This window comes from Cataglyphis hispanica, chromosome 11 (genome assembly GCF_021464435.1).
Source record: "Cataglyphis hispanica isolate Lineage 1 chromosome 11, ULB_Chis1_1.0, whole genome shotgun sequence".
Lineage (NCBI taxonomy): Eukaryota > Metazoa > Arthropoda > Insecta > Hymenoptera > Formicidae > Cataglyphis > Cataglyphis hispanica.
The window spans coordinates 509,729-534,289 of NC_065964.1; the positions used below are offsets into that span (position 1 = coordinate 509,729).

General features: G+C 34.5%; 1 protein-coding gene across 2 annotated transcripts in view; it reads left to right on the forward strand.

Annotated features, from left to right (window-relative positions):
- The window catches only part of LOC126853005 (uncharacterized), a 54,880-nt gene extending 31,284 nt beyond the window's left edge, over window positions 1-23,596 (forward strand). The window contains exons 5-6 of one of the 2 annotated variants that reach the window (XM_050598376.1): window positions 360-547; window positions 22,485-22,720. In XM_050598376.1, the coding sequence (XP_050454333.1) occupies window positions 360-547; window positions 22,485-22,498 (202 nt within the window). In that variant the 3' untranslated portion in view covers window positions 22,499-22,720. Of the gene's footprint in view, window positions 1-359; window positions 548-22,484 lie in introns of both variants that reach the window. The other variant, XM_050598375.1, reaches the window with a different exon arrangement.
- Window positions 23,597-24,561: the final 965 nt, after the last annotated feature.

Consider the following 24,561-nt stretch of genomic DNA (forward strand, 5'->3'; position numbering starts at 1 on the left):
CAATCAAAACAAAGCAAAAACAAGAAAATTTCTAAAAAAATTTTTTCTTTATTCCCCACACGCATCTAAAGTTTTTACATTTAAATTCGGGACATGTATGTACATATATCTGTATACTCTTATATATGTATATCTCGTGCTTTTATTTTTACAAAACATTTATAAATTTTAAAAGATAAAATCAATTGTGAAGATGTAATTGGAAAATTTTTACACATCCGCACTCTATTGTAAAAATTGCATTGTATATTGTAAAACATATTTCGTTACATAAGTTTAGCTATTGATAACAAGCGAAAAGGGCAATTGCAAAAGACAAAATTTAAATCTATTCTTATCTTGTGTGTGTAAAATTTCAGAGCTCGTTGGCGGGAAAATCGCACCATCTTTAATACACCTAACGCAAGATTGATGAACGTTTCGTTGTTGAGAGAGAATAAACTCTTGCATGCTCAGGAAAGACGTGGTTCAAGGGCGAGCATACGAATCCCATCAAGGCAACCCTCGATGGTTTCCTTAAGAGCCAACTCACCAAATGCTTCACAAGGTGCGAAATACTTTCACCACTCACAGCACAGAGTGAGCCATATAGATTTTTATTTATTTACTAAGCAAGCAACTTATTGCATAAGTCCTGTTCAATAGAGCAAGTAATGTTTTTGTTTCTTTTGAGATATTTCCAATAGTTCACATGCTTGAGTAATAGCATTTCTCGTATTTTTTTGTTTTGATTTTATTTCTTCAAAGATCACTTTTTTTCAAGTATCTGATTTTATTATAGTAACAAAATATTTACAACTTCTCCCGGGAAAAAAATCCATGTTTAATTATATCTAATTATATATAATTATATATAAATATATATAATTTATATATAAATATATATATTTGTATAAAATTATATATAAATATAATAATCTCATATACGTTATATATGACAATATATAACATCATACAGGATTATTTATATGTATCTATTATATTATTATATATAACTATATATATTATATATTATGATTGCTATGCATTCCAGAAAATTTGATATATACAATATAATTGTATACAAATATATTTGCTATATATAATTTTCTATATATGATTATATACAAATATATTTGATTATATGTAATATATAATATATATGTAATATGTAATATATAATATGTAATATATAATATGTTATATTCAATTATATAAAATTATTTGCAATTATACATAGCTATGTATAATTATAATTCATTCGCTTATCGCTATACGGCGCTCACTATCTATATCCGCACACAAGTTTTTGTCATGAGCATATATAAAGTCTGCAAAATGCAGCTAATAACATTATAATTATTTTTATCAGTTCAATTTTTAACACGATTCCCTTACAATAGTAGAGCTAGGCCGGTTCTAATCCAGGTCCTCTGAAGAAGGTGCGGATCAAGAAAAAGCTGCGCGGGGGACTTGAGGGCGCGCAGGCAGAGAATGCTTATCGTGGGAGCGGACATATTTATGACTGGTGCGTATATACAAAGGCGAGCGCCAATGTCCAGCTGCTATAATATATAAACATAATATATAATTATAAACGAATAGCGTATATTGCGCGGTCTGGACGCTGGGTTTTTTTTCTAGAAAGAGCCGTTGATGTTATCCCTCTCTAAGGGATACATCATCGCATCGCTATCCTTGTCCCACATCTATGATAACACTATTCTTCTCCCACGTCCATGCGAACACTTCGCGCTATTCTTTTCCAACACATTATAGATGCCTCTTACTATTCCTATCCCACTATGCATGCGAACGCTATCTTTCTCTTACGTCCACGCAAACACATCGCGCTATCCCTCTTTCACGTTGTACCTTCGCATTTCTCTCCCCGCGAACCTCTTGCCTACCGGTCGGGACGCGACTATCTATCTATCTTATAGATCTATCTTATCACATATTTATCTTACATGTAAGGAAGGAAAAAAAAATAGATAATCATTTTTTCATTTTTTTAACATATTTATTTATATTACCATACATCATCTCGTTTCAAAGTTTCACACAAAAGTACCACAGCATAAACTACTAATTCGCAATTTATAATAGATGTTTTATCACAAACGTCGCGCAAAATTTTGACTGCATCTTCTCTCATGGCACTAGGCATATTAATTTGCAAACACCGAACAAATTGATCAAAGCTCGCATTTACATCTTCTGCATTCTTGTAAAATTTTAAATATTCGTGATTAACGCAATGTTCGAGTTCGAATAAAAATAATTTAGTTGCTGGTTTCATGTACAAGCAAGAATCGTCTACTCTAAGTTTAACAACACTTGTATCATGTATTTTAACATGTTCCATTACTAGATATTCAATTCTTAGCGACGAAGGTGTATTCTACCTCCTACCTTCTTACTGCAGGAATCGCTCGATATCGACACGTCTTTTGATGAACATTTTCCACGTTTCATGAGGTAGTATTATGTGATTTTCTCGGATATCGTCAAAATTGTAATTCCACAAAGGACGCAGGTCCCACGCTGATTCCAAGTATTTATACGTCGTGCGCATCAATGTAAATCTGCGTACCAAAATTCGTGATATACAAGGTTTATCACGTCTAAAAAAAAGAAAACAATTAAATATGAAAAATTATGGAAAAAACATAGAAAAATATATGAAACATTTTGTGATACTTATGAATCAAGCGGTTTCTTGTATGGTTTAATTTCATCTCGAGGAACATAATAATTTATGCGTTTAACACTATTGCTGCTTCCTTCAGTGGAGCGTTTACCACTATTGCTGCTTTCTTCAGCGGAGTACATTTTGTCTCTTGGTGTAGAAAAGTAGAACGGTTGATGCGACATTGATCCTATAAAACCGAGTACACGTGACGCTTATATTTTAAAAGTACGATGGGTGATAGGGAGATTAATGCTTTGAAATTTAGGAGAAGGGGGAGACAACCAATTGAAAAAAAGTCTTAGAAACAACTCGCGAGGAAAGGAGTGGAGAGAATAAGAAATAAAACATATAAATGTTAAAAACATATTTTTATTTTTAAAAATATCGCAATTTTTTTTGACGTTGCGATCACCAGTTAAATATTTTTAATGCATTTTGTAATGCGCAATTCTTAACAGTTTTTCACATCTTATAGTCTTAGTAACATTTAGATTATTTAAAGATTCAATATCTTCATAATCAGTGTCCGAAGTCTCGATAATTAGGTTTTCTCTCGCATAATTTTCAAGTAAATTTACCAGCCATTCTCGTTTCTGGCAACCCTTAACGTACACGAGAATCGGCGTCTCGTCATCCTCTTCTATACCAAGCATGGCCGATGTAGACGAATCAAGCGTTTAGCCATGCTGTATGGCACTTTCCGTCTTTTCATCATAATCCATGGTGATTCGCAATTAATCAGAAAGCATACGACTTGTCAGATCTTGAGAAAAAATTCCATGGTATAGAGCATGTAAATACATAATGTGCCAAAACGGTCCTCTTTCTCAGCAGTGCCACCTTTACGACAAATTTCATCCCGACAACGAATTCTTGCAGGCCCACGAACGTTGGTATAGATATAACGTTTTTTTATATCAGTACATTGAGAAGAAGACTGCGATTGATCCTGATGCATTATTACAGGTTTTATATCGCCTCTTCCCCCACATTTAGGTAATTTTGCGCACAACGTTGGTCAACGGGTTGTATTGAATCACGCGCACATGCACTCATGTATGATGAGACAGTACGCAGCGGTATTCATCGTCACGTTCTCCTTACACTCAAACTCTAATCTCACATTCACGATTGCGCTCTTGATCGATTTGTTTTGTCGAGAGCAATCGTTACGTAGAAACTACGTGACGATAAGACTCGGCTCGAGATACTCATATCCGTAATAGTTTTTGCAGAAACGCTGATACGTGTCGTACAGAATTGACAATCTGTTTTTATCGAAGTCCAGATTCATATCGTCGTATGGATAATGGTTTTCAAGTTCAGATAAAGTTTCACGTTGTTCAATTTGCAGTCGTCGAATCAACTTGTTACCTCGGACATGACGTTTTTCCGACCTGTCTGCAGAGTGAAGACAACGTATCGCGGCTTTTCTAATTGAGTCGTGGTCTTAATGGCCCACGAATGTTTGGTTGTACGCTGCAATAGCGGAAACTCGTATAAATCCCACGAGTGAAAACCCATGCTGAGATATCGTCCGCTTTCCAAGGCGCGCAGCATCCACAGTTTATTGACTTCGTTCAATATAACATGTGGCATTCGCCATTGTATCTTGAATATGTTAATCACAGGCTCCAACGCCAAATTTCCAATCAGACAATTGTTGCCGTTGCGTGATCATATTAAAAGCAACTCGTGACAAGCGTTAATCATCACGCGTTTGTAATTTTCGCAAAATCCCAATAACATGTAGAGCAAAAATTAAAGTGTCCATTTGCATTAGTCTGTGCATCCCAGTCGGCGTTCCTCATAATCATGGTTCTATCAGATCATATCGTTACATAGTTCTTGAGTGTGCTAGTTATTCCCACATTTCTGTTACGATCAATCTCCACAACGTCGAGTTCGTATCGAATCTCATCGAACATGAACGTGATGCAATTATTTCCCAGTGTCACATCAGATCCTTCAGCTGGTTTATTTATCGTTAATTTTTCTTCGGTGTACAGAAAACTTTCATACAGCAATGTATACAGATCCTGTTGTATGGGTATTCGTATCTCGTTGCTGTGCTCAAATGTCGTATTGATGTACGGGATTGTACGTATAAGTCTCGATTTTGACGATACAATTGTCAAAAACCGGCTCGTCTTCAATGTTAAAGATGTCGGTCATGTTTTCTTAGATATTTCGCACCGCGAAGCCCAAGGATTGTAAAAATTGAATGTTTGACGCGCTGAGCTTCTTTCTCTTTTTTTTTTAGCGCAACCTAATGATGATGATGATGATGATGATGATAATGATGATGAGGATGATGATCGAATGATATCATCAATCGGTCTCGTAAAGATATTATTATCTCTCGCGTTCTTCTTCGCTTGTTCAACACGAGCATTTCATGTATCGTACGTGCAATCTGATGATGATCTCTTCTTCTCGAAAATCGAGCAATCGTCCATCTTGATCCGCGACACGTATCGTTAAATCCGTAAGGCTCCGCGCGATGATCGGCAGGTAAATGATCTGAGCAGGCGTGTCCGATATCTTACATCCTGACGACACGCTCGGTGAAAATTTATGTATCGTATCAACGCGTTTGCCGTTGCTGTACGCACCCACGTTGCGTTCTGTACGAATAATGTTTACGTTGATGATATTAATCGATATGTCCGATTGATGCCACTGTCTCGGTTGCAGTATACGACTCGATAATCTCAGCAGCGATCCGATATTGTTGGATTTGTCAAAGTTTACTCTGAAAGCGCACCTGATCTCGCTATTCATCGTATTGTAATTAACACGGAGCATTATCGGATATTCTACAGTTTCGTCCTCATCACCATTCGCTCGAACGGTCTCCTCTTTTCATCGCGTTTATCGAAACGATTGCCGGAGTGAACCATGCGTCACGGACGTTTCGTAAAATTGCACGTTTCAAAAACTCATGCATGGCATCTCGTACTATCCTTCGGGAATTGTAATTTCCATGTCATTTTCGAATTGAAAATAAATGTCGAAATAAAATTTATTATTCGAGGAATTCACGTTCGGCATCGTATGATAAGTTTCAAAATTCGTTAGACCGAAATTCGTAGTCATTGTTGCTCAAACCTATGGCTGGATGGTAGTGTGCCGCGAGGACGCTACTCTTTCCGGGCAGCGTCAATGTCATAGACATGTCGAGAAAACTGTTTAACGAATACTGAGTTTTAATGATACATCGTCATACTTTAAATTCACACATTTGTCGTCGACAATACGTAGAAACTGTAGACATAATTGTCCGCAAATGCTCTGATCGTAAGTTTGAACAGATGTGTGATTGTACTGTATATTCGCCACGTTCCGCCCAAAATATCGTACTAATTCATTCAGTGGTCGAAGATTGCCAAAACTCTCAAAATATATAACGCGATTCTCCCTCCTTGCATAGGCCACCCAATGAGTACCTGGTCCTTTGATATTATTCAAATTCACGATGCCACTCTCGTTTCGACGTACACTGATTGGTAAAGAATCACGCATAAATGCCTCTAAAGAATGGTATACGCATACGTTTTGCTAATTAGTCTAATTCTATGTTCGTTATCACGTCCGTGGGCATATTTAACACCTCTTTGACGTTTTTTTTTCTTCGTTGTCATTCCCTGTCCATATTTGTACGGACCGAGATACAGTCCTTATCCATATTTGTACGGAGCGAGATAAAGTCCGTGACCTTCCATCGCGCGATTGTGACGTTGCAGCTCTTTCAGTTGACGCCGCGCGACTTTGCTATCGTTCCTTTGCCACATCAGCCGCTCCACCGATCAAAGATCCGAGCGCATCCAACATCGGTAGAATCGGCAATACACCGCCTTGTTTCGCTGTTGGAAATATCCGTTTCTTCGCCGTCTTTTTCTTTGTCTTCGTCTTCGTCTTCGTTTCCGTCTTCTTCTTTATCTTCATACCCATACCGATCTTTGTCTTGGCTTTCATCATTTATTGCGCAAATAGCTATCGCTGCGGCTTTCTCACCCAGAATCGAATTTTTTGCAACGATGCGTCTTTACGCTCTTTCGGCGAATATCCTGTCAGCCGCGTGTCTCTCGGTGAGGTCGGTGCTCTGAGAATACGCAATGTCGTGCTTGCAAAACGTCGCGTCCAATGGATTTATATCCTGATCGCCTCTCGCCAATCGTTTTTTTCCAAATGAGTAGTCAGGCCGCAAAACCGAGGATATGTAATTCGATAGGAAGTGCGTTTATCGCGTGATTTAATAGGTCTCTACCTATTTTCGTTAACATTCGCTGCAATTTTTTATCAACGGTGCTGGCCCGTCGATGTGCGTTTGCTGCCACGGTTGATTGTAATGTTTTCGAAACAGCGACGATATTGTTAAACCTCCAAATCCTGCAAATCCACCTATATATGTTCCGGAAGCTTGTCTCTCAGATACTGCATGTGATCGCCACACATTCGCAGCAAAACGACTTTCGGCACAAATTGTAACTGTTCGGCGCTCAAATCGCAAATATCGGGAGATCTTGATAGCAGGACGAAAATTTTCGCTACTGAGCGATTCGCGGTTCCGCATACTTATAAATAGATCCAAATGCCCTCTCAGTTGGCAGTGTGAAAATGAAATTCGTGCGACAAACGTTGGCGATAATCAAAGTGACGAATTGTGACGACAAATTACGGTCGATGGGGGACAACGCGGAAATGCGCAAGCGATGATACGATGCTACCGACTACTATACGCGGTATCATTTGCGGTCTTTCGAATTGTGGTAAAACCAACGTATTGATAAATTTGATAGAAAATCTACACGGTGTACGTTTCGAGTACGAGTACTCGAAATTGTTTCAACAGCCGAAATATCGATATATGGAGAATTTATTGACATCGATCGACAAAATTGATTATTTTACATTCTCCAACAACAGTGACATCATTCCGCGTCCAAATTCGATCTTCGTATTCGATGACGTTGCATGCGATAAGCAAGATGCGGTGAGAGAGTACTTTCTAATGGGTCGGCACTCGAGTGTCGATTGCTTTTATCTCTGTGAGACGTACGCGAGAATACCTAAACATCTGATATGCGACAATACAAACTTGATCGTGTTCAAACAGGATGGCACCAATCTGAAACACGTATACAATGATCACGTGAAGATCGATATGTCGTACGATGAATTTTGTGTGTTGTGTCGCGATTGTTGGCAGCATAAGTATGGATTTGTAGTGATAGACAAAGACAGCTCGCTCAACGATGGTCAGTACAGAAAAGGATTTAACGTATTTGCGATACTGCAAAGCGTTAGTCGTTGCTGATACATCGTCGTGGTGAAACATGAGAAATTGACTTTGCCGACATGGCGGGGAGCGAGGATGTTCGTGAGCGCGAGAAGATTGCGAGGAAAATTACAAAAACGAGCGAATCGATTCGCAAGAAACATCGTGCTTTGAAGATCGGCAAGATCTTCAAGGAGGATATCGTGTTGGACAGACAGTTTAGACCTCTCATCGGACCGCTACAAAAGATTGTCGATAACTCTAGCTCGATAATGGTAAAGAACGAGCCGAAGAGTAACGTCGACGCGGAGATCGAACCGTTAATTATTCAGAAGCGTGAGAAGGATGCGACATCGAAAAAGAGAGAAAAACAATCTGATGTCTGATCGAATCGCTCAGCGACACCGCATAAATCGAAACGATTGAACACTCCACTGGATGAACCGCCGATAACCTCTACACTATCCGATAACGAGAATCGTACAACCTACGATTTCCGAATTACTCGCTCGCGATGATATTTTCGAAACCATTCTCTCGTAACGTTCGTTTGAAATCAATTGCAAACGCCGGAAGGTCAAGAAATGTTGCGAGATCAGTTAGGTCCACTGTGCCAAAAGTACATCTGGCCTGTCCTGAGCGGCAATCAAGAGTGGTATAGATAACGTGTACGGAGTTTATCTCGGTCAGGTTGGAATGATGTTCGATAATAAACGTTTTGACGTGGATAATGTGGATAATATAATTATCGGCGTATGATACCTGGTCTTTACGAGTTGATCTTCAAGAGAACCTCCGATGACGTAATCTATACGGAAATGATAAGCAAAAATACAAGAGCATATTATTAATGACGAACGCGCATAAACACAATTTCAATGCGCGCGGTCAAGTGCAGGGTAACTGATGATACAAGTATAAAGAAATAATCGCACCATTAATGTCGATCGAACCGAAAAAGAAAAAATCTGGAAAAGGAGTATTCATGCCTAGCGCGATGACGCTAACCAACAATAAGATTGATTACATGCACTGGAACGATCTTAATGAGCTGGTGGATTGTTTATGATTGCTTGACGCTTCGCGCCATGTAGGTCACGACAACGAGATCCTGTCGATTATCGAGGAACTTTGCGAAGTCGGCATTATTATAAATTAAACGGTGTCTTGACAAAATTAGCCAATCGATCGATGTCACTCGTATCGATGCATATCAACAAATTTGGATTATTTAAACGGTGAAATGATTCAAGCGAGATTGCTGAGAAGTTATGTGCACGAAAATGCTCTATGTCGTCTCGCTACGGAATATGATGCAAGGTTGCGCAAGATTCGCCATGTATTGCAATCTGAAGCCGATACCGACGTCGTCAACAAATTATACGTGGATCAGTTAAAACGTTGTAAAACGTGTTAAAACGTTGAGGAATCAACAGAATAAGTCAGACGAGAAGCTTGCTGCATTCGAGAAAGACGTGCAAGTGTTACAAATTGTGGTAAACGAGCTTCGGCGTGTGAATATCGCTAGATTAGAAACAAGTAACAAACGCTAACAAAACGTCAACGAATAACAATGGAAAGCAACAACGATCCAAGATCGACTACGACGGATGGCAACGAACGGCAACAAACGGTTCAGGAACGGCTGTCGGACGGGAGCGGCTCACTTGCGCACATACACATACAATACAATTGGACACGTTGCAATTGCGCACTTTGATATTAGACACATAAAGTTGCGTACCGTTCGATTGGACACATTTCAATTGCGCACGTATAATTTTGAAATTTTTTGACATTTATTATTAACTTCATTTGGTAAATAAATATTTGTTACAGTTCGTTTATACACAGTTTTTTTTAGCACATTTCTTTTGCGCACGAAAGATTTGCACGAATCGATGAACCGTAATTTTATCTCGTTTCGCGATTCTGATGTTTCGGCGATACCTTTAACATGTTTTGAAAAAGAAATATATTTTTCTTTTGTTATCGGTAGTACGTCGATTTTTCCTTTGAACACGGTAGCAATTTCTTTTATAATAAAATGTGCGTCATAATATAAATTGAAAAACCACGGGAAATATAAAAAGAGTTTTTATAATTTAAATTACAATTTGAATGTGCGGGACTCTGTAACGACCGGTCAGATGACAATGATCGCGTACTTGCACGTCGTCCCGCGCAAACGATTTTTCACATATATGGCACTGCTGGTTGCGCTATGAAATGTTTCTCACTGTTCGTGCGAGAGAGTTATCATGAGGACATTCGTGGATATTATATTTTTTACGCGGTGCGCTAATTTTTTGAGTTCGTCGGCGTCGCGATAAGAGCGATACGCGGATAATGTTTCGTCATACGAACACTGCATGTAAAATCCAACATTAAATACCTCATGATGTTGAAATGTAAACATAAACGTTATCGGATCACTGTTAGTCTTCTTTATCATGCACTTCAAATCAGCGTAAACGATAAATGGAAGCCGCTCCTTTCTGTTATTGTCGAAGCTGAGCCATTTATCCTTCTCGTTCGGTAACCAGATGGCGCACTCGTTCATTTGTCGACAATCTATCATGTGCGACTGCAACTTGTTATCGGATTCAAAATAGTGTAAACATCTGTAAAAGAAAAAAATAGAAATAATTAATTAATTTTTCTTTCGTATATATTTTATATATATTGCATTTTTTATTATTAAATATACGTACAGATCGCAGATGTATTGTGATCTTTCTTGCTCAATTGTGAGCTCACGAGGTGGGATAGATTTTTAATCCACGCGAAATGTCCTACGTTGTCGTCTCGTGGACCCTGCATATATAGCGAGTTTACATGCCTGTTCTTTCCATTAGCAAGTTGTATCGGAAGAATATTATTCTCTTTCTCGAGACAGTATACATTTATTGAAATGTTATTTAAATGTTCAAATTTTTTAATTTGATTAGTTTTAGAAATTAATAGTCACTGGAAACTCAATATCCTGGAGATTTAGCACTGTCGTATAATGCGGGTACGACAATTCTCGATCCACTTTCAATTTACTGCAGAGCAGCGACTACTGGCCACGCGAAACACGCATTATCATTAGATAGATGCACGTTTATCATCGCTTTTTTCAACATTATTTCTCGCGGTAATTTTACATTACATTTCGCGCGTATTAGATTATATTTGTTTATAGTTTATAGTATGTAAATCGAGTATTCGCGACAAAGCCCATTTGCTGTCGCGTTCTTGAAATTCTTCGAGCGATGGTAGAGTGGGCTCGATAACGCGCTGCTCGTATCATTCGCATAAATCGGACATGCGAAATAGTTTATTTAATAGTTTTTTTGTATTTATGCTTTTATTTGCGCGCTTATCACCTGTCACAAATTCACCGTTGAACACAGTATTTACTTTCACATTAAAATGTTTTTTCATCACATTTTGCATGTGCTCGAACACAATGTTTTTGACGTCCTCGAGAAATTGACGCGATTCGATATAGTTTGTCCACCGCACCAGTCAATATGCGGTTTTCGAACGTGGTATCTCTCGCCAAACGAGTTTTTCCGCGTTATTGTACCACTATAATCACCACTACTAGGTATAAACTGTCTTTATAATTGAGTCTTTACACTTTCGAGTCGCGCGATTCTGGTCACCAAAGATTGTCAAACTCCGATCGAGAGTCGGACGCTTGACACGACTGCTTTCTTCGAGCTGTTTAATAAATTCTTCGCATCATTGCGCCCACGCGAAATATTCGCCTAAGGTAGCAACTTGATGCGACAACTCCAACAGATCGCGATCAGTCTGTTCGGTGTTTTCCATGTTTTTTTTTCTTTTTATTGTGTGCAAATTGGACACATATTACATGGAAAGATCTGATACAATGCTGATTCCTGCAATTGGAGCAGTATCGACCATCCACTGCATCATGTAAATCAATCACATGCTTCCGAATAGCATATATGTATTCGAAATCAGTGTCTGATATAGCAATCATGCACGAAATACATACAGCTAAAGCACCACCTAAGGAATAACAAAATTAGATCGTACAACACTTTGTTCGTCCGTTTAGCGTAATGATTTTCGAATGAGACACTATCCTATCAACTCTTTTCGTAAGATTCTCACTTTGATCATTAATGTAATTACTGTCATCCGACAATGCGTGATCTTCATCAGACTCAATCTAATATCGCCTAGAAATTATTGTCTCTTTCCATTTTTCTAGATTATCATCAAAGATTATTACAAAATCTTCTTCTATATTGAACATTTGGCACACAATACAGTATCCTACTTTTTTCGATCGATGTATACCGTCTCAAATCGTATACTGCAGTTTTGACGCCCTTCGTTCTTCGTTATATATATTTCATTCGACTACGGATCATCTATAGTTGCGTCGTTCTTCTCTTTATCTTTCGTTTAAAAACCTCTAAGTTTGCTGTGCAGCCTTTAGAGTTCGAATATCCGATCTGTCTGTTTCCATCTTCGCGTCCACGTGGTTTTAAGTTTCTAACGTGAGAGTTCGTAAACAGGTGTGACGTCTATTTTGTTTATAGTATTTATAAATTATAGCAGCCGCACATCGGCGCTAGTGCATCGCAAGTTCGCGGGGGAAGAAATGTGAAGGTACGACGTGAAAGAGAGATAGCGCGATGTGTTTGCGTAGACGTAAGAGAGAGATAGCGTTCGCATATATAGTGGGATAGGAATAGTGAGAGGCATCTATAATGTGTTGGGAAAGGATAGCGCGAAGTGTTCGCGTGGATATGACAGAAGTATAATGTTATCATAAGTGTGGGACAAAGATAGAAATGTGATAATGTATCCCTTAGAGAGAGATAACATCAACGGCACTTCCTAGAAAAAATTCCCAGTGTTCAGACCGCACACGCAATATACGCTAATTGTTTATAATATTTATATATTATAGCAGCTGGACATCGACGTTCGCCTTTGTATATACGCACCGGTCATAAATATGTTCGCTCCCGCGATAAGTGTCACCTGTTCGCGCGACGTCAGACTCCCGCGCTCTCAAATCCCCCGCGCGGCTTCCCCTCGACCCGCAGAGAATCTGAATTAGAACTGGTTTAGCTTTACTACAAAGAAATTCAATATACTAAACTGATTTTTAGAAAATTGGACATAATAAGTGTCCAATTTTTATCTTATTTTCTATTTTCGGACTTTTGTTCAAAAGAGTAAAAATCGTTTGTTATTATCTGCTTAAGATATAAAATAAAAATTAACTTCTATATAAAAAAATCTATTTTAATCTGACGAGAAAAGTTTGGTTTGCAAATATACTCACAAATTATATATATATATATATATATATATATATATATATATATATATATATATATACTAGCGCGCGCCTTCCATGTCCATTACCAGTATACACTTTATTCTCAATAAATATATGTACAATAAATAATAATTAAAATATCAAATTTCTCATTTAAGATTTTTTAAGATAATTATTTTTCAGCTACGCTAGTCAGAAAATAAACTTAAACTAAAAAAATATACTTTAAACAATATAAGGTAATGTATAATAATAATAATAGTAATATAAATGGTAAATTCTTCTTAAATTCTTATTAAATTCAAGAATAGATTTTTAAACATTATTACTTAATTATTAAAACATTATCATTTAATCATTAAAAATGTTTTATTAAAAAAAGATGTTACAGCAAAAGCAAAGAAAATATTTAATTAAAAAACAAACTAAATAACCATTAATTTTTTGGATTTATCATATTTTGATAATTGACCGTATACCAGTTAATGTCGTTAAAATAAAATAATTATGCACTTGTTTAAAGATTTAATTAATTTTGCTTAAATTTTTGTTTTATTCCTTATTTTAGGTCCTTTATTACTGACAAACATATCTCTAAGTATTAGTTTTTTTTATCTCAGTGACCATAAGCGCAATTTTTTTCTCTTCTCATTATTCATTACCTTTTATAGCTCTCTGTTCGCCTCACACTTACTTCTTCTATTTTTTGTTTTTCTTCTTTTTATTATTTCTCACATAACTTATTATATTCCAATATTTTCATCCTGTTTCTCACCTTTTCACTTATCTCTCCATCTCTTTCCTTTTTTTTTCTTTTACCTCTTTACAATTTCTTCCTATATCCTTCCACTCATTTTTTCAATCTTCTCTGTCATCACTTTATTTTCCTCACTTCTAAATTTTTCCTATATTTTTTTCTATCATCTTCCTTCCACTTTCCTTTCCTCTCTTTTTTTTCTTTTTCTTTTTTTTTCAAAACATAATCATAATCACATAAATATGATTGCTTAAAATGTGATTACTATCTATCTATTAGAAGTCTGTAATAGATAGATAGTAATCACATTTTAAGCAATCATATTTATGTGATTATGATTATGTTTTGAAAAAAAAGAAAAAGAAAAAAAAGAGAGGAAAGGATAGTAATTCCTTCCTCCCGTATATGTTCACTTTAAAATATCTCTTAGGAAAAATTTCAGTTTCTTAATTATGGATTATTTATATTTTTCATTTGAATAACCATCAATTTAAGATTTTTCAATTGAATAACCATCCAAGTATATCTAAGCAAATACAGTGGCGTATTTTGACTTCAAGCCTTCAAAACTTATTAGTTTGATTTTTTTTCTTTGATTTTCATTTCTACTTCTAAAAGTTGTAAATGCATATTAATAATTACAATTAAAATTCTATAGAAACGTAATCATCAATATTCAATTAATCCTTTTAAATAAAAATCCCTTCAATTTTCATTTTCATTTACTTTATCATTTTTTACATCATCAATTCAGTTCATTTCTTTTCATTTAATATATTTAATAGTTTAATAATCCAATAATCAAGGCAACATTTAAATGATTCAATAATTTAATAATCAATTTAGCACTTTAATAATTCAATAATGTATTAATAATATATTAATAATTCAATATTAATGTTAATGTCAGTTTATTTAAGATTTTAATATTTTTTATAAATTTTAAAATAAATCAAATAGAATTCTTTTGTAAAAAATATCTAGAACTTTTAATTAAATTATATGTCTTAAATTAATTTTATAAAAATAAGTCTATTTTTTAATATAAATTAATATTATTTTTAATACTAATTTTAATATTAATTAATTTAATTTAAGAAACTAATTTTAATATTAATTTAATTTAATTAACATTTTATTAAAAATAAATTATAATTTAATTTAATAAAACAAAATCAATTTTGAAAATTAAATATTTATTATTAAATAAATTATATTGTAATTATTAAAATAATTATTAGAAAATAATTTTAAAAAATATTTAAAATATTTAAAAATTAATATTATTTTTATATTATAATTACTTTAACTTTGAATTTAAATTTTTTGATATCTATATTTTAATATTGAATAAATTCAACACAATAACCATAATATGTCAGTGTAATAATAACATATATTATTATAACTTAAATTTAAAATAATATTATTATAAATATATATAAATAATATTATTATATTATTAAAGATATTTATTAACTTCTACTATACAGCAAGAAGTGGATTGGTTTACACTTTGTTCTTAATCATGCATTCAATCTTTTATACCTTATATTACAATCAACACTTAACTCTAGGCTAATCACAGCCTTTATTATTATCCTCTATATTAATATCCCCTATTTTTTCCTTCTTTTCTTTTATTATCCTCTTCTTTTCTTTTCCCAGTTTCCATAACACCCTTCCTTTTTCTGTATTTAGTTCATCATGCCTTATTCTATTAATTCAACTCTTTATATTATTGCCTATATTTTTTAACCAGTTTTTAGTTACCTCACATTCCCCTATATAATGGTATAAATTGTCCCAATTTTTTTTGCAGGACACATATATGCTTTCGATCTTCTAACCAATATTTATTTCCTTCCTTCATATTACCTAATCTCAGTCTTACTAAAATTCTAATTTCTCCTCCCTTACCACTATCCTCTATATTTCTCCTTTCCAAATACCTTGGCTTTTTTTCTATCAAAATTATTTCTTTGTATCTCTTATTATTTTGCCTCATCAATTCTCCCAATTTCCCATTGCTTTTGTAAATCTCCGTCCCTTTTCTTTAGCTTTTTCTCAAAATTTTTCTCGTCTTTTATTTTATCATATATTATAATACCTATAATACCCCACCCATTTCTATTATAATACCTTTCTCCTTCCTATATTGATCTTTTTCTTCCCATTTTCTATTTTCCTTTCAACAACATTTTACCCATCTTGTTTCCTCCATTTTTTTATTTTCACCTCATACCTTCTTGCTCTAATACCTCATTCTATTTTTTAACTTTTCAATTCCTAGTTCCCTCATTATTAGATACCTTGGTGTACAGAAATCTATTTTAAATATCCACCTTACATAGTTTAACATAATCTTTTCCAATTTTTTTTTCTCCTCCCATCCCCATATTTCTACCCCATATGTCATCACACTATGTACCAGATATTTAAAAAGAGTCCATTAAAACTCTCCTACTAAAATCATCTTTGCAAATTCTTTCTCTTAAACTCCATATCTTATTTGTCGCTAACTTTACTTTCCTCTAATTCTTTGATGTGATTTGTATCTTCTTTTACTATTAAATGTAAAGCCTAAATATTTAAAATTCTGTACCTCCTCAATAATTTTTTTTTTACCCCAGAACCATTTTTCCATCTTTTCTTTCCTCTTCCTATTAAATACTACTTTCCTTACAAAATTTCTTAAACATATCCATCATATCCAAAAGTGCATCCCTATTTTTAACCAGTAAAACATATCATCTGCGTATGCTAATGACCAAATCCTATCCTTTCCAAGTTTTATACCTTCTATTACCCTTCTTTATCTAAATCTGCAATATACAAATTGGATTCATCACACACCCTTGTCACATCCCTGTCTCACTCTGCATCTTGAAGTATCTTGATAAACCTTCCTTTAATCGTATTATCATTTTTGTATCTTCATATATTTTCATTTTTTTAATTAAACTTTTTTCTATTTCTTTTTCTTCCACAATTCCCACAATTTCTTCCTGTCAACATTATCAAATGCTGCTTTAAAATCTACAAATAAAGCATATATTTTCTCATCCTTTTTTTCCTTTCTTCCTCTGCATAATGTGGTTCAATATAAATATATTATTTATATTGTTCCTCTTTCTAAAACCTCTTTGACTTTCTGACAGTAATTTCTTCCTTTCTACTTCGTCTTCCAATCTTTTTCTTAGAATTTCTGCGTAAATCTTATATGCTGAATATAAACAGAGAAATTCCTCTATAATTTTCTACCTCCGTATCCTGATCTCTCTTCTTGTATAGCGGAACTACTACGCTTATTTTCTAATTTTCTGGTAATTCTCCCTTTTCCCTATTTTCTTCAATATATCCATTACTCCTTTCTTTATCGTTAATCCCCCATATCTTCATGCTTCCATCTCATCAATTCCTGTTTTTAATTTTCAATCTCTTTACTGCCTCTATTATCTCTTCTTCATCTATTTCCTTCAAATCTCTTATCTGTTCTTCTTTATCTTTTCCATTCTCCTCGTCCTTTCTTCTAGCGTCTTCTGCTTCATTTTCCTCTAGTAAATCCACGAAATAATCTTTCCATTCTTCTTTGCCTATGTTGTTCATTGTCCATACCTTCTTTTTACCTATTTTTTTATTAATCAATTTCCATATCGCCGACTCATTCTTTAATCCTCTTAATTTCTTTTCTTGCTCTTTGTTCTTCTTTCTTCTTTTCTCTTCTAATAGTACTCTTAAATTCCTTCTTTTCTCTAAATATTCTTCTCTATTTAACAATCCTCTTCTCCATTTCCTTTGGGCCCTGTGTACTTCTCTTTTCTTTTTTGTACATTTCATTTATAATAATATAACTCTATAACTCTTTTTATTAACCTCTTTTTTTTCTTTATTAACAAATCTTACACCAAACTTTTAAGTTTCACTCAAATTTCTTCCATCTTATTTTCTTCTTGTATCTTCTCCCAGTCAGCCTTGTCTGTGTTTTCTCTGTACAGAAGTCTATCTTCTTTATTCCAACTTGTTGTTTTTTTTTACCTTTTCCGTAGATTCTTCTTGAATTATCTCCTTCTCTCCTCTTAATACCGTTATGATCCGATTCCATTCTCTCATCTATCTCAAAATTATCTATTACATCATGACAATATTTGTTTACTGTCACATAATCTATTACTGTACTTCATCTTGGCCCTACATATGTATATTCTCCTTTCTCATCACCCATACATGTTCCATTTAATATATAACCTCCTATATCCTCAACTAAACTTATTATTTTCATTCTTATATTGCCTACTACTTTGTCTTTGCTCTGCCTATGTATTCCTACCTCTTCAAATCCTCCTTTTTCCCAATTTATTTTCCCCAATTTTCCTTATATTAAAATTTCCGCCTATTATTATATATTTGTCTTTATTTTCTTCTAATATCTTTCTAATTGTCCTCTCCATCATCTCCCATCAATTCACCCGAATTATAAATTGATACAATTACCACCTCCCTCCCCTTATTTTCCTTGATTCTAGATATTGATACCTTCCTCTACTTTTTTGTCTAATTCTTTACCTCCCTTTCCTCATTCTTTCCTAATTCCTATAATCATCTCTTCTTTAGCCTTACCTTTCTTTTTTTCCCTTGTTGCATAAATATATTTCCATTCATGTGATGGAGACAGTCTTCCTTTTAATCTGAATCAAATTTTTTCTTCTACCCATGTTTCTAGTACACATAAAATCAAACTTTGCTATAAATTTCCAGCAGTTCCTGTCCTTGTTTATTCCTGCTAGGTTCCATATTAAAATTCTTTTCTCTAAATCCTCTGTCTCTTTCTTCCTACTTACTCTACTTTCCACTTCTATCCTTAACCAAAATTCTGTCTATCCTTTCCTATTTCTGCGTTTCCCTTATCTCTTTCTTCCTTTTATTATTATATTATTTAAATTATTTAATTATATATATACATATATATTTTATTACCTTCTAATTTCGTCTTCTATATCCTCTAATATACTTCAATTGCAGTAAAATATTGATTATTTTTATTCAACAGTTGCTTCGTAATTCTTAATTGTAAATTTTAATCTTTTACTTTTTTATTTGTCTGTAAAAAAGTAATATTATTTATTATGTGCATATTTATTTTTTTATATAGAAGATATTTAATAAAATAATTAAATATTTAAAAATAATATACATTCATCAAAAGAATTATCGCATAGGTACTTGAAAAATTCTTAATTTAAACTTTTTTACATAGAGTAAGATCTGTATATAAAATAATGAAAATAATTTAATATATAATATAAAATATTAAATCATTGCGTTTTTTGCAGATTACTTGTTATCGCTTTATGAAAGAACTAAAAATCTTAGTCAAATTAAGACATTTTATTTTTAACTATGATTTGAAAATGTAATTATACTTCATAAAAAATCTAGACGTTTTGGAAAGAAATAAATAAAACAAAAACAACTAAATATTAATTTATTACGCGCCAATTATAATTTATTTATTTATTGATCTTTATTAATTTATTTATGATAAATATACTTTTCTTTATTTGTATTTCTTTTACTATGCTACGCACGAGTGAGAGAGAAAGCAAAGGGTATAAAACAGAATTTATCCTTTTCTATGTGCATCTTTTCTCCCATTTCTTAACACTCTAGATATATTACGTTACATTCATTCCATATCGAATCGTTATTTACACGTCATTCCTAATCGGATTTAATAATATTCGTAGTTTTAAGGCTGCCCAATCTCAGTCATTCTATTCTTCAAAAGAATGACTATGATTGGCCAATCTTAAAACTATGGATGTTATTAAACTCGATTAGGGATGACATGTAATAAAGGCCCTTTCAATGCGAGGCGATAGCGATAGAAATAAAGGATAGTGATAGCGATAGACAATATCCAATAAGAATACTACTTTTTCGAAAAAGCAGATTTCTCATTAGGTATCGTTTATCGCTATCGCAATTCCCTTATTCCTATCGCTTCTCATTAAGCAAGAACCTTAAACGTAGTCAGAAAATCTGTTGTTATTCCATATTTCATTGTGCGTAGACATTTCAAATTACCAGATCAATGCGCAATGGAATATGGAATAGACAATAGAAACAAAATTTTAGATGCGTTAGATTTGTTACCTGTGTTATTCCCTGTTTTAATTGCCTTAGCCTAACATTGTGCAAGGACCTTTAGTCGCGTGTACCAACATAAAGCAGATTTTTCTCCTTTGCATATATGCATTGATAAACTTAACTCACTCGATCATCAATCAAGCACGCATTTCTTATTCTTCATCTTCTTTAAATTTAAATAAATCTTAATAAATTTTAATAAATTTTAATAAATCTTCCTTCTTCTTTTCTTCTCTCTCTTTCTCTTTCTCTCTCTATATCTCTCTTGAAATTTAATAAAATATAAAATAATATTAATAAAAGGAAAAGTAATTTTATATTAGATAATAATATTAGTAATATTTAGAAAATATTATTACCTTATATTCCTTTTCCTTATATTTCTTTTTCTTTTCCTCTTTTTTACTTATTCTTCCTCTTCTGTAATTTTAAATTAAGCTTCCTGCTTTCCTTTTTCTTTTTTTCTTTCTATCTCTCTTAAAATTAAATTAACAATAATTTTTCAATTAACTCCTTTTCTTCCAACTCTCTTTCTCTCTCTTTCTTGCTTCCTTCAAATACGCACTTTTTATGAATTATTATTATGAATATTTATTAACCGGATACTCACAATGTACGAAACGTCACCGAACTGTCACCAAACTGTCAAACCGAAAATATCGAAATGTCACCGAACTGAACTCGAACGACAAAATGTTTACACCTCTCATCATACCGCCAATCGGACACGCGGAAAAACGACAACAATAGATTCGATTAATGGGCGTCAAAAAACACACTTCAGGCGTTTCATGACTTTTCATTAGGGATACATATATACATATACAGGGTGTCCGATAATTCGCGGATTACCCTTTAAGGGAAGGTAGAGGATGTTATTCTGAATAGAAAAGTCCTGTACGATTTTGTGATTTTCTCAATATTTAAGAAAATATTAATTTTAAAAGATCAGCCAACGAAGTGCCGCGAAAAGCTCGTGGCGCGAAAATGCCTCCCACTGTCAATTGATACTCAGTCCGCGGCGAAGCAATGGGAGGAGCAGTTTGCGAGCATGCTTCGCTATGGCAACTGAAAAAAATACACACATAATGAAAAGATCACATACATAAAACGGAGCGCGCATTATGTGTGTATTTCTTTTGGTTGCCATAGCGAAGCATGCTCGCAAACTGCACCTCCCATTGCTTCGCCGCGGACCGAGTATCAATTGACAGTGAGAGGCATCTTCGTGCCGCGAGCTTTTCGCGGCACTTCGTTGGCTGATCTTTTAAAATTAATATTTTCTTAAATATTGAGAAAATCACAAAATGGTACAGAATTTTTCTATTCAGAATAACACCCTCTACCTTCCCTTAAAGGGTGATCCGCGAATTATCGGACACCCTGTATATTATACGAGATTATGTGTGATTATATATGATCATACATAATCATATATATTTGTATATATTTATAAATATTGCCTTATACATATTTATATATATTTATATATGAGTTTTTTTCCTGGGCTGTGACTATGTAAGTTTGAAGAATAGGATTCATGTTCATATGACAGTTTTTATTTATTGTTAGAATGAAATTATTGTGAAAAATGTCATGTGAATACACATCATACACACACACATCAGCACATCGCAGGCGCGCGCGCTATCACGCACGCACGCACGCACGCACGCACGCACGCACGCACGCACGCATCGCATCGCATCGCACGCACGCACGCACGCATCGCACGCACGCACGCACGCATCGCACGCACGCACGCATCGCACGCATCGCACGCACGCACGCATCGCACGCACGCACGCACGCATCGCACGCACGCATCGCACGCATCGCACGCATCGCACGCACGCATCGCATCGCATCGCATCGCACGCACGCACGCATCGCATCGCATCGCATCGCATCGCATCGCATCGCACGCATCGCACGCACGCATCGCACGCATCGCACGCATCGCACGCATCGCATCGCATCGCATCGCATCGCATCGCATCGCATCGCACGCACGCATCGCACGCATCGCACGCACGCATCGCATCGCACGCATCGCATCGCATCGCATCGCATCGCACGCATCGCACGCATCGCACGCACGCATCGCATCGCACGCATCGCACGCATCGCATCGCACGCATCGCACGCATCGCACGCACGCATCGCACGCACGCATCGCACGCACGCATCGCATCGCACGCATCGCATCGCACGCACGCACGCACGCACGCACGCGCGCGTGCTTGCGTGACTTTGCCCTACATTATGACTATTTTGCTCTGACTAATGCGTTTCTTTCGCACAGGTCCTCATGCTTAAAGTTATTCTGGCTTTTCGTTCGTGCTGCCGCGCTTTCATGTGAAAGCACGCGATACTTTAGCAAGAAAATCTCTGTCGCCAGGATCTCCTCGTCGTGGAAGTCCCACCAGCAGTGGAAACGCTTCGGCTATTTCGATGAAATCTAACAAATCGCCGAATCATATGAACAACATCACTGATCCCGTTGTGGAAAACATCACCGTCGAGATCTTCGACGTAAAGGCAAAATAAATCGTCTTTCCACCGCAACAAATGGTCCGATCGACAATTTCGTTTATTACTAGTCTTGCATAACCAACACACGGCACTACATAAAGATCGTTATGTTTATATACCTTCAACTCACGAATAATTGGTTCTGTCGATTCATTTTTATTAAATACATAAAAAAAAATTGAAAATTTCATGTTTAATAGTTCAAGTATCATCGAAAATTATTTTGCTTAGATAAATCACAATACTGACGAGTCAAGTGTCAAAATCTCGAGGTCGAAGCATAAGTTAACAATAATACGCAGATCTTATTGCGTTTTTTAATAACAGTAAAAAAATTATTTAGTTATAGTAATTACAAAAGATTTTTTTAACATGCCTTTTTTGATAATTTGATATTTTCATATTTAATAAAACATAATTAAATGATAATTATCACATTATCAGAATATTAATTTTAAATTAATTTTCTGTATTATCTTAATAGATGTTATAAAAAAATCAATTTAAAAAAAATACACGCAGCGTGTTGTAAAATGATATAAATTATGAGTAATACGAATTACTCGAAAACCTATTGTGCTTTTTTAATAATAGCAAATGCAAATAAAAAACATCTTAATAGATTAGCAACAATCGAATTATCATAAAGGCATCCAAGTTTGAATTAATTATTGATATTAACTTGATGAGATATTAAAATAAGCCGTTTTAAGTATACATTTACATAGTGTCTGATAATAATTGCTCGTAATGTGCAGATATAGCGGATTAAATCAAGCAGGAAAGTTTTTTATCATTTTTTTGTATAATGTTTAATAAAAGAATTATCATTGAGTAAAGTTTGGCCAATCATCGCCGATTTTTAGCCGGGCGCACATTGGTGAGTCACGCGCCTGGTAATGTGCAGCGCATCACTACTAGGCGCGCGGCTCACTGACGTGCGTCCAGCTAAAGATCGGCGATGATTGGCCAGACTTTACTCAATGATAATTCCTTTATGCTTGATTTAGTCCGCTCTATCTACACATTACAGGTGGAGTAATTATTATCAGACACTCTGTATATATCTCTGTATGTATCATAGAATGTATGTATAAAGATATTTGCGGTAATATGTTAGTTAATACACGTATTATAGATACATATATTCAATATATTTGAGTTGCGAAATATCATAAAAGACTTCAGAAGAAAAAACACATTATTTAGGAGAACGTTATTAATAAAATATTTAATCGCGATGCATTAGCATTAAACTTGAAAGATATGAAAACTTGTACAGCATACAGAACATTACAACAACATTGCAACTTTGGCGCAATATTGTTGCAATGTTCTACGCTATATGGAAATTGTCATATCAATTCGTATGATGACAATGTAATTTTATTACTCATTTAATTATTAATATACATAGTCCTTCATCGATTTGCTTCATGCTAATGTTTCAATTTTCAATCAAAACGCGCATCAATATCATTGTGTAACCTGAATACATTTCTCGGACCAAGCGGTTTTAACACCGCATTTAATTAGTATGTTTAATAAGAATTACATAATATATAATATTGATATTATCATCGATACATTAAGAAGATGCAGTAAACGAATATTTCAGAAGAAGTATAGAAATATCCATACATTAATGTAAAGAAAACCATCATAATGGAAAATAGCATCCGCAATTGTAAATTATTGATGCAGTAGTTATTATTGAGAGAAATATAAAAACGAACTTGACATCCATATAACATAGAACAATTGCGGTACAATTGTTGCATGGATCGTTTCCTTGATTAGTACTGATCGAATTCACAATCTAGATTATATTTAAAATCAATAGAGAA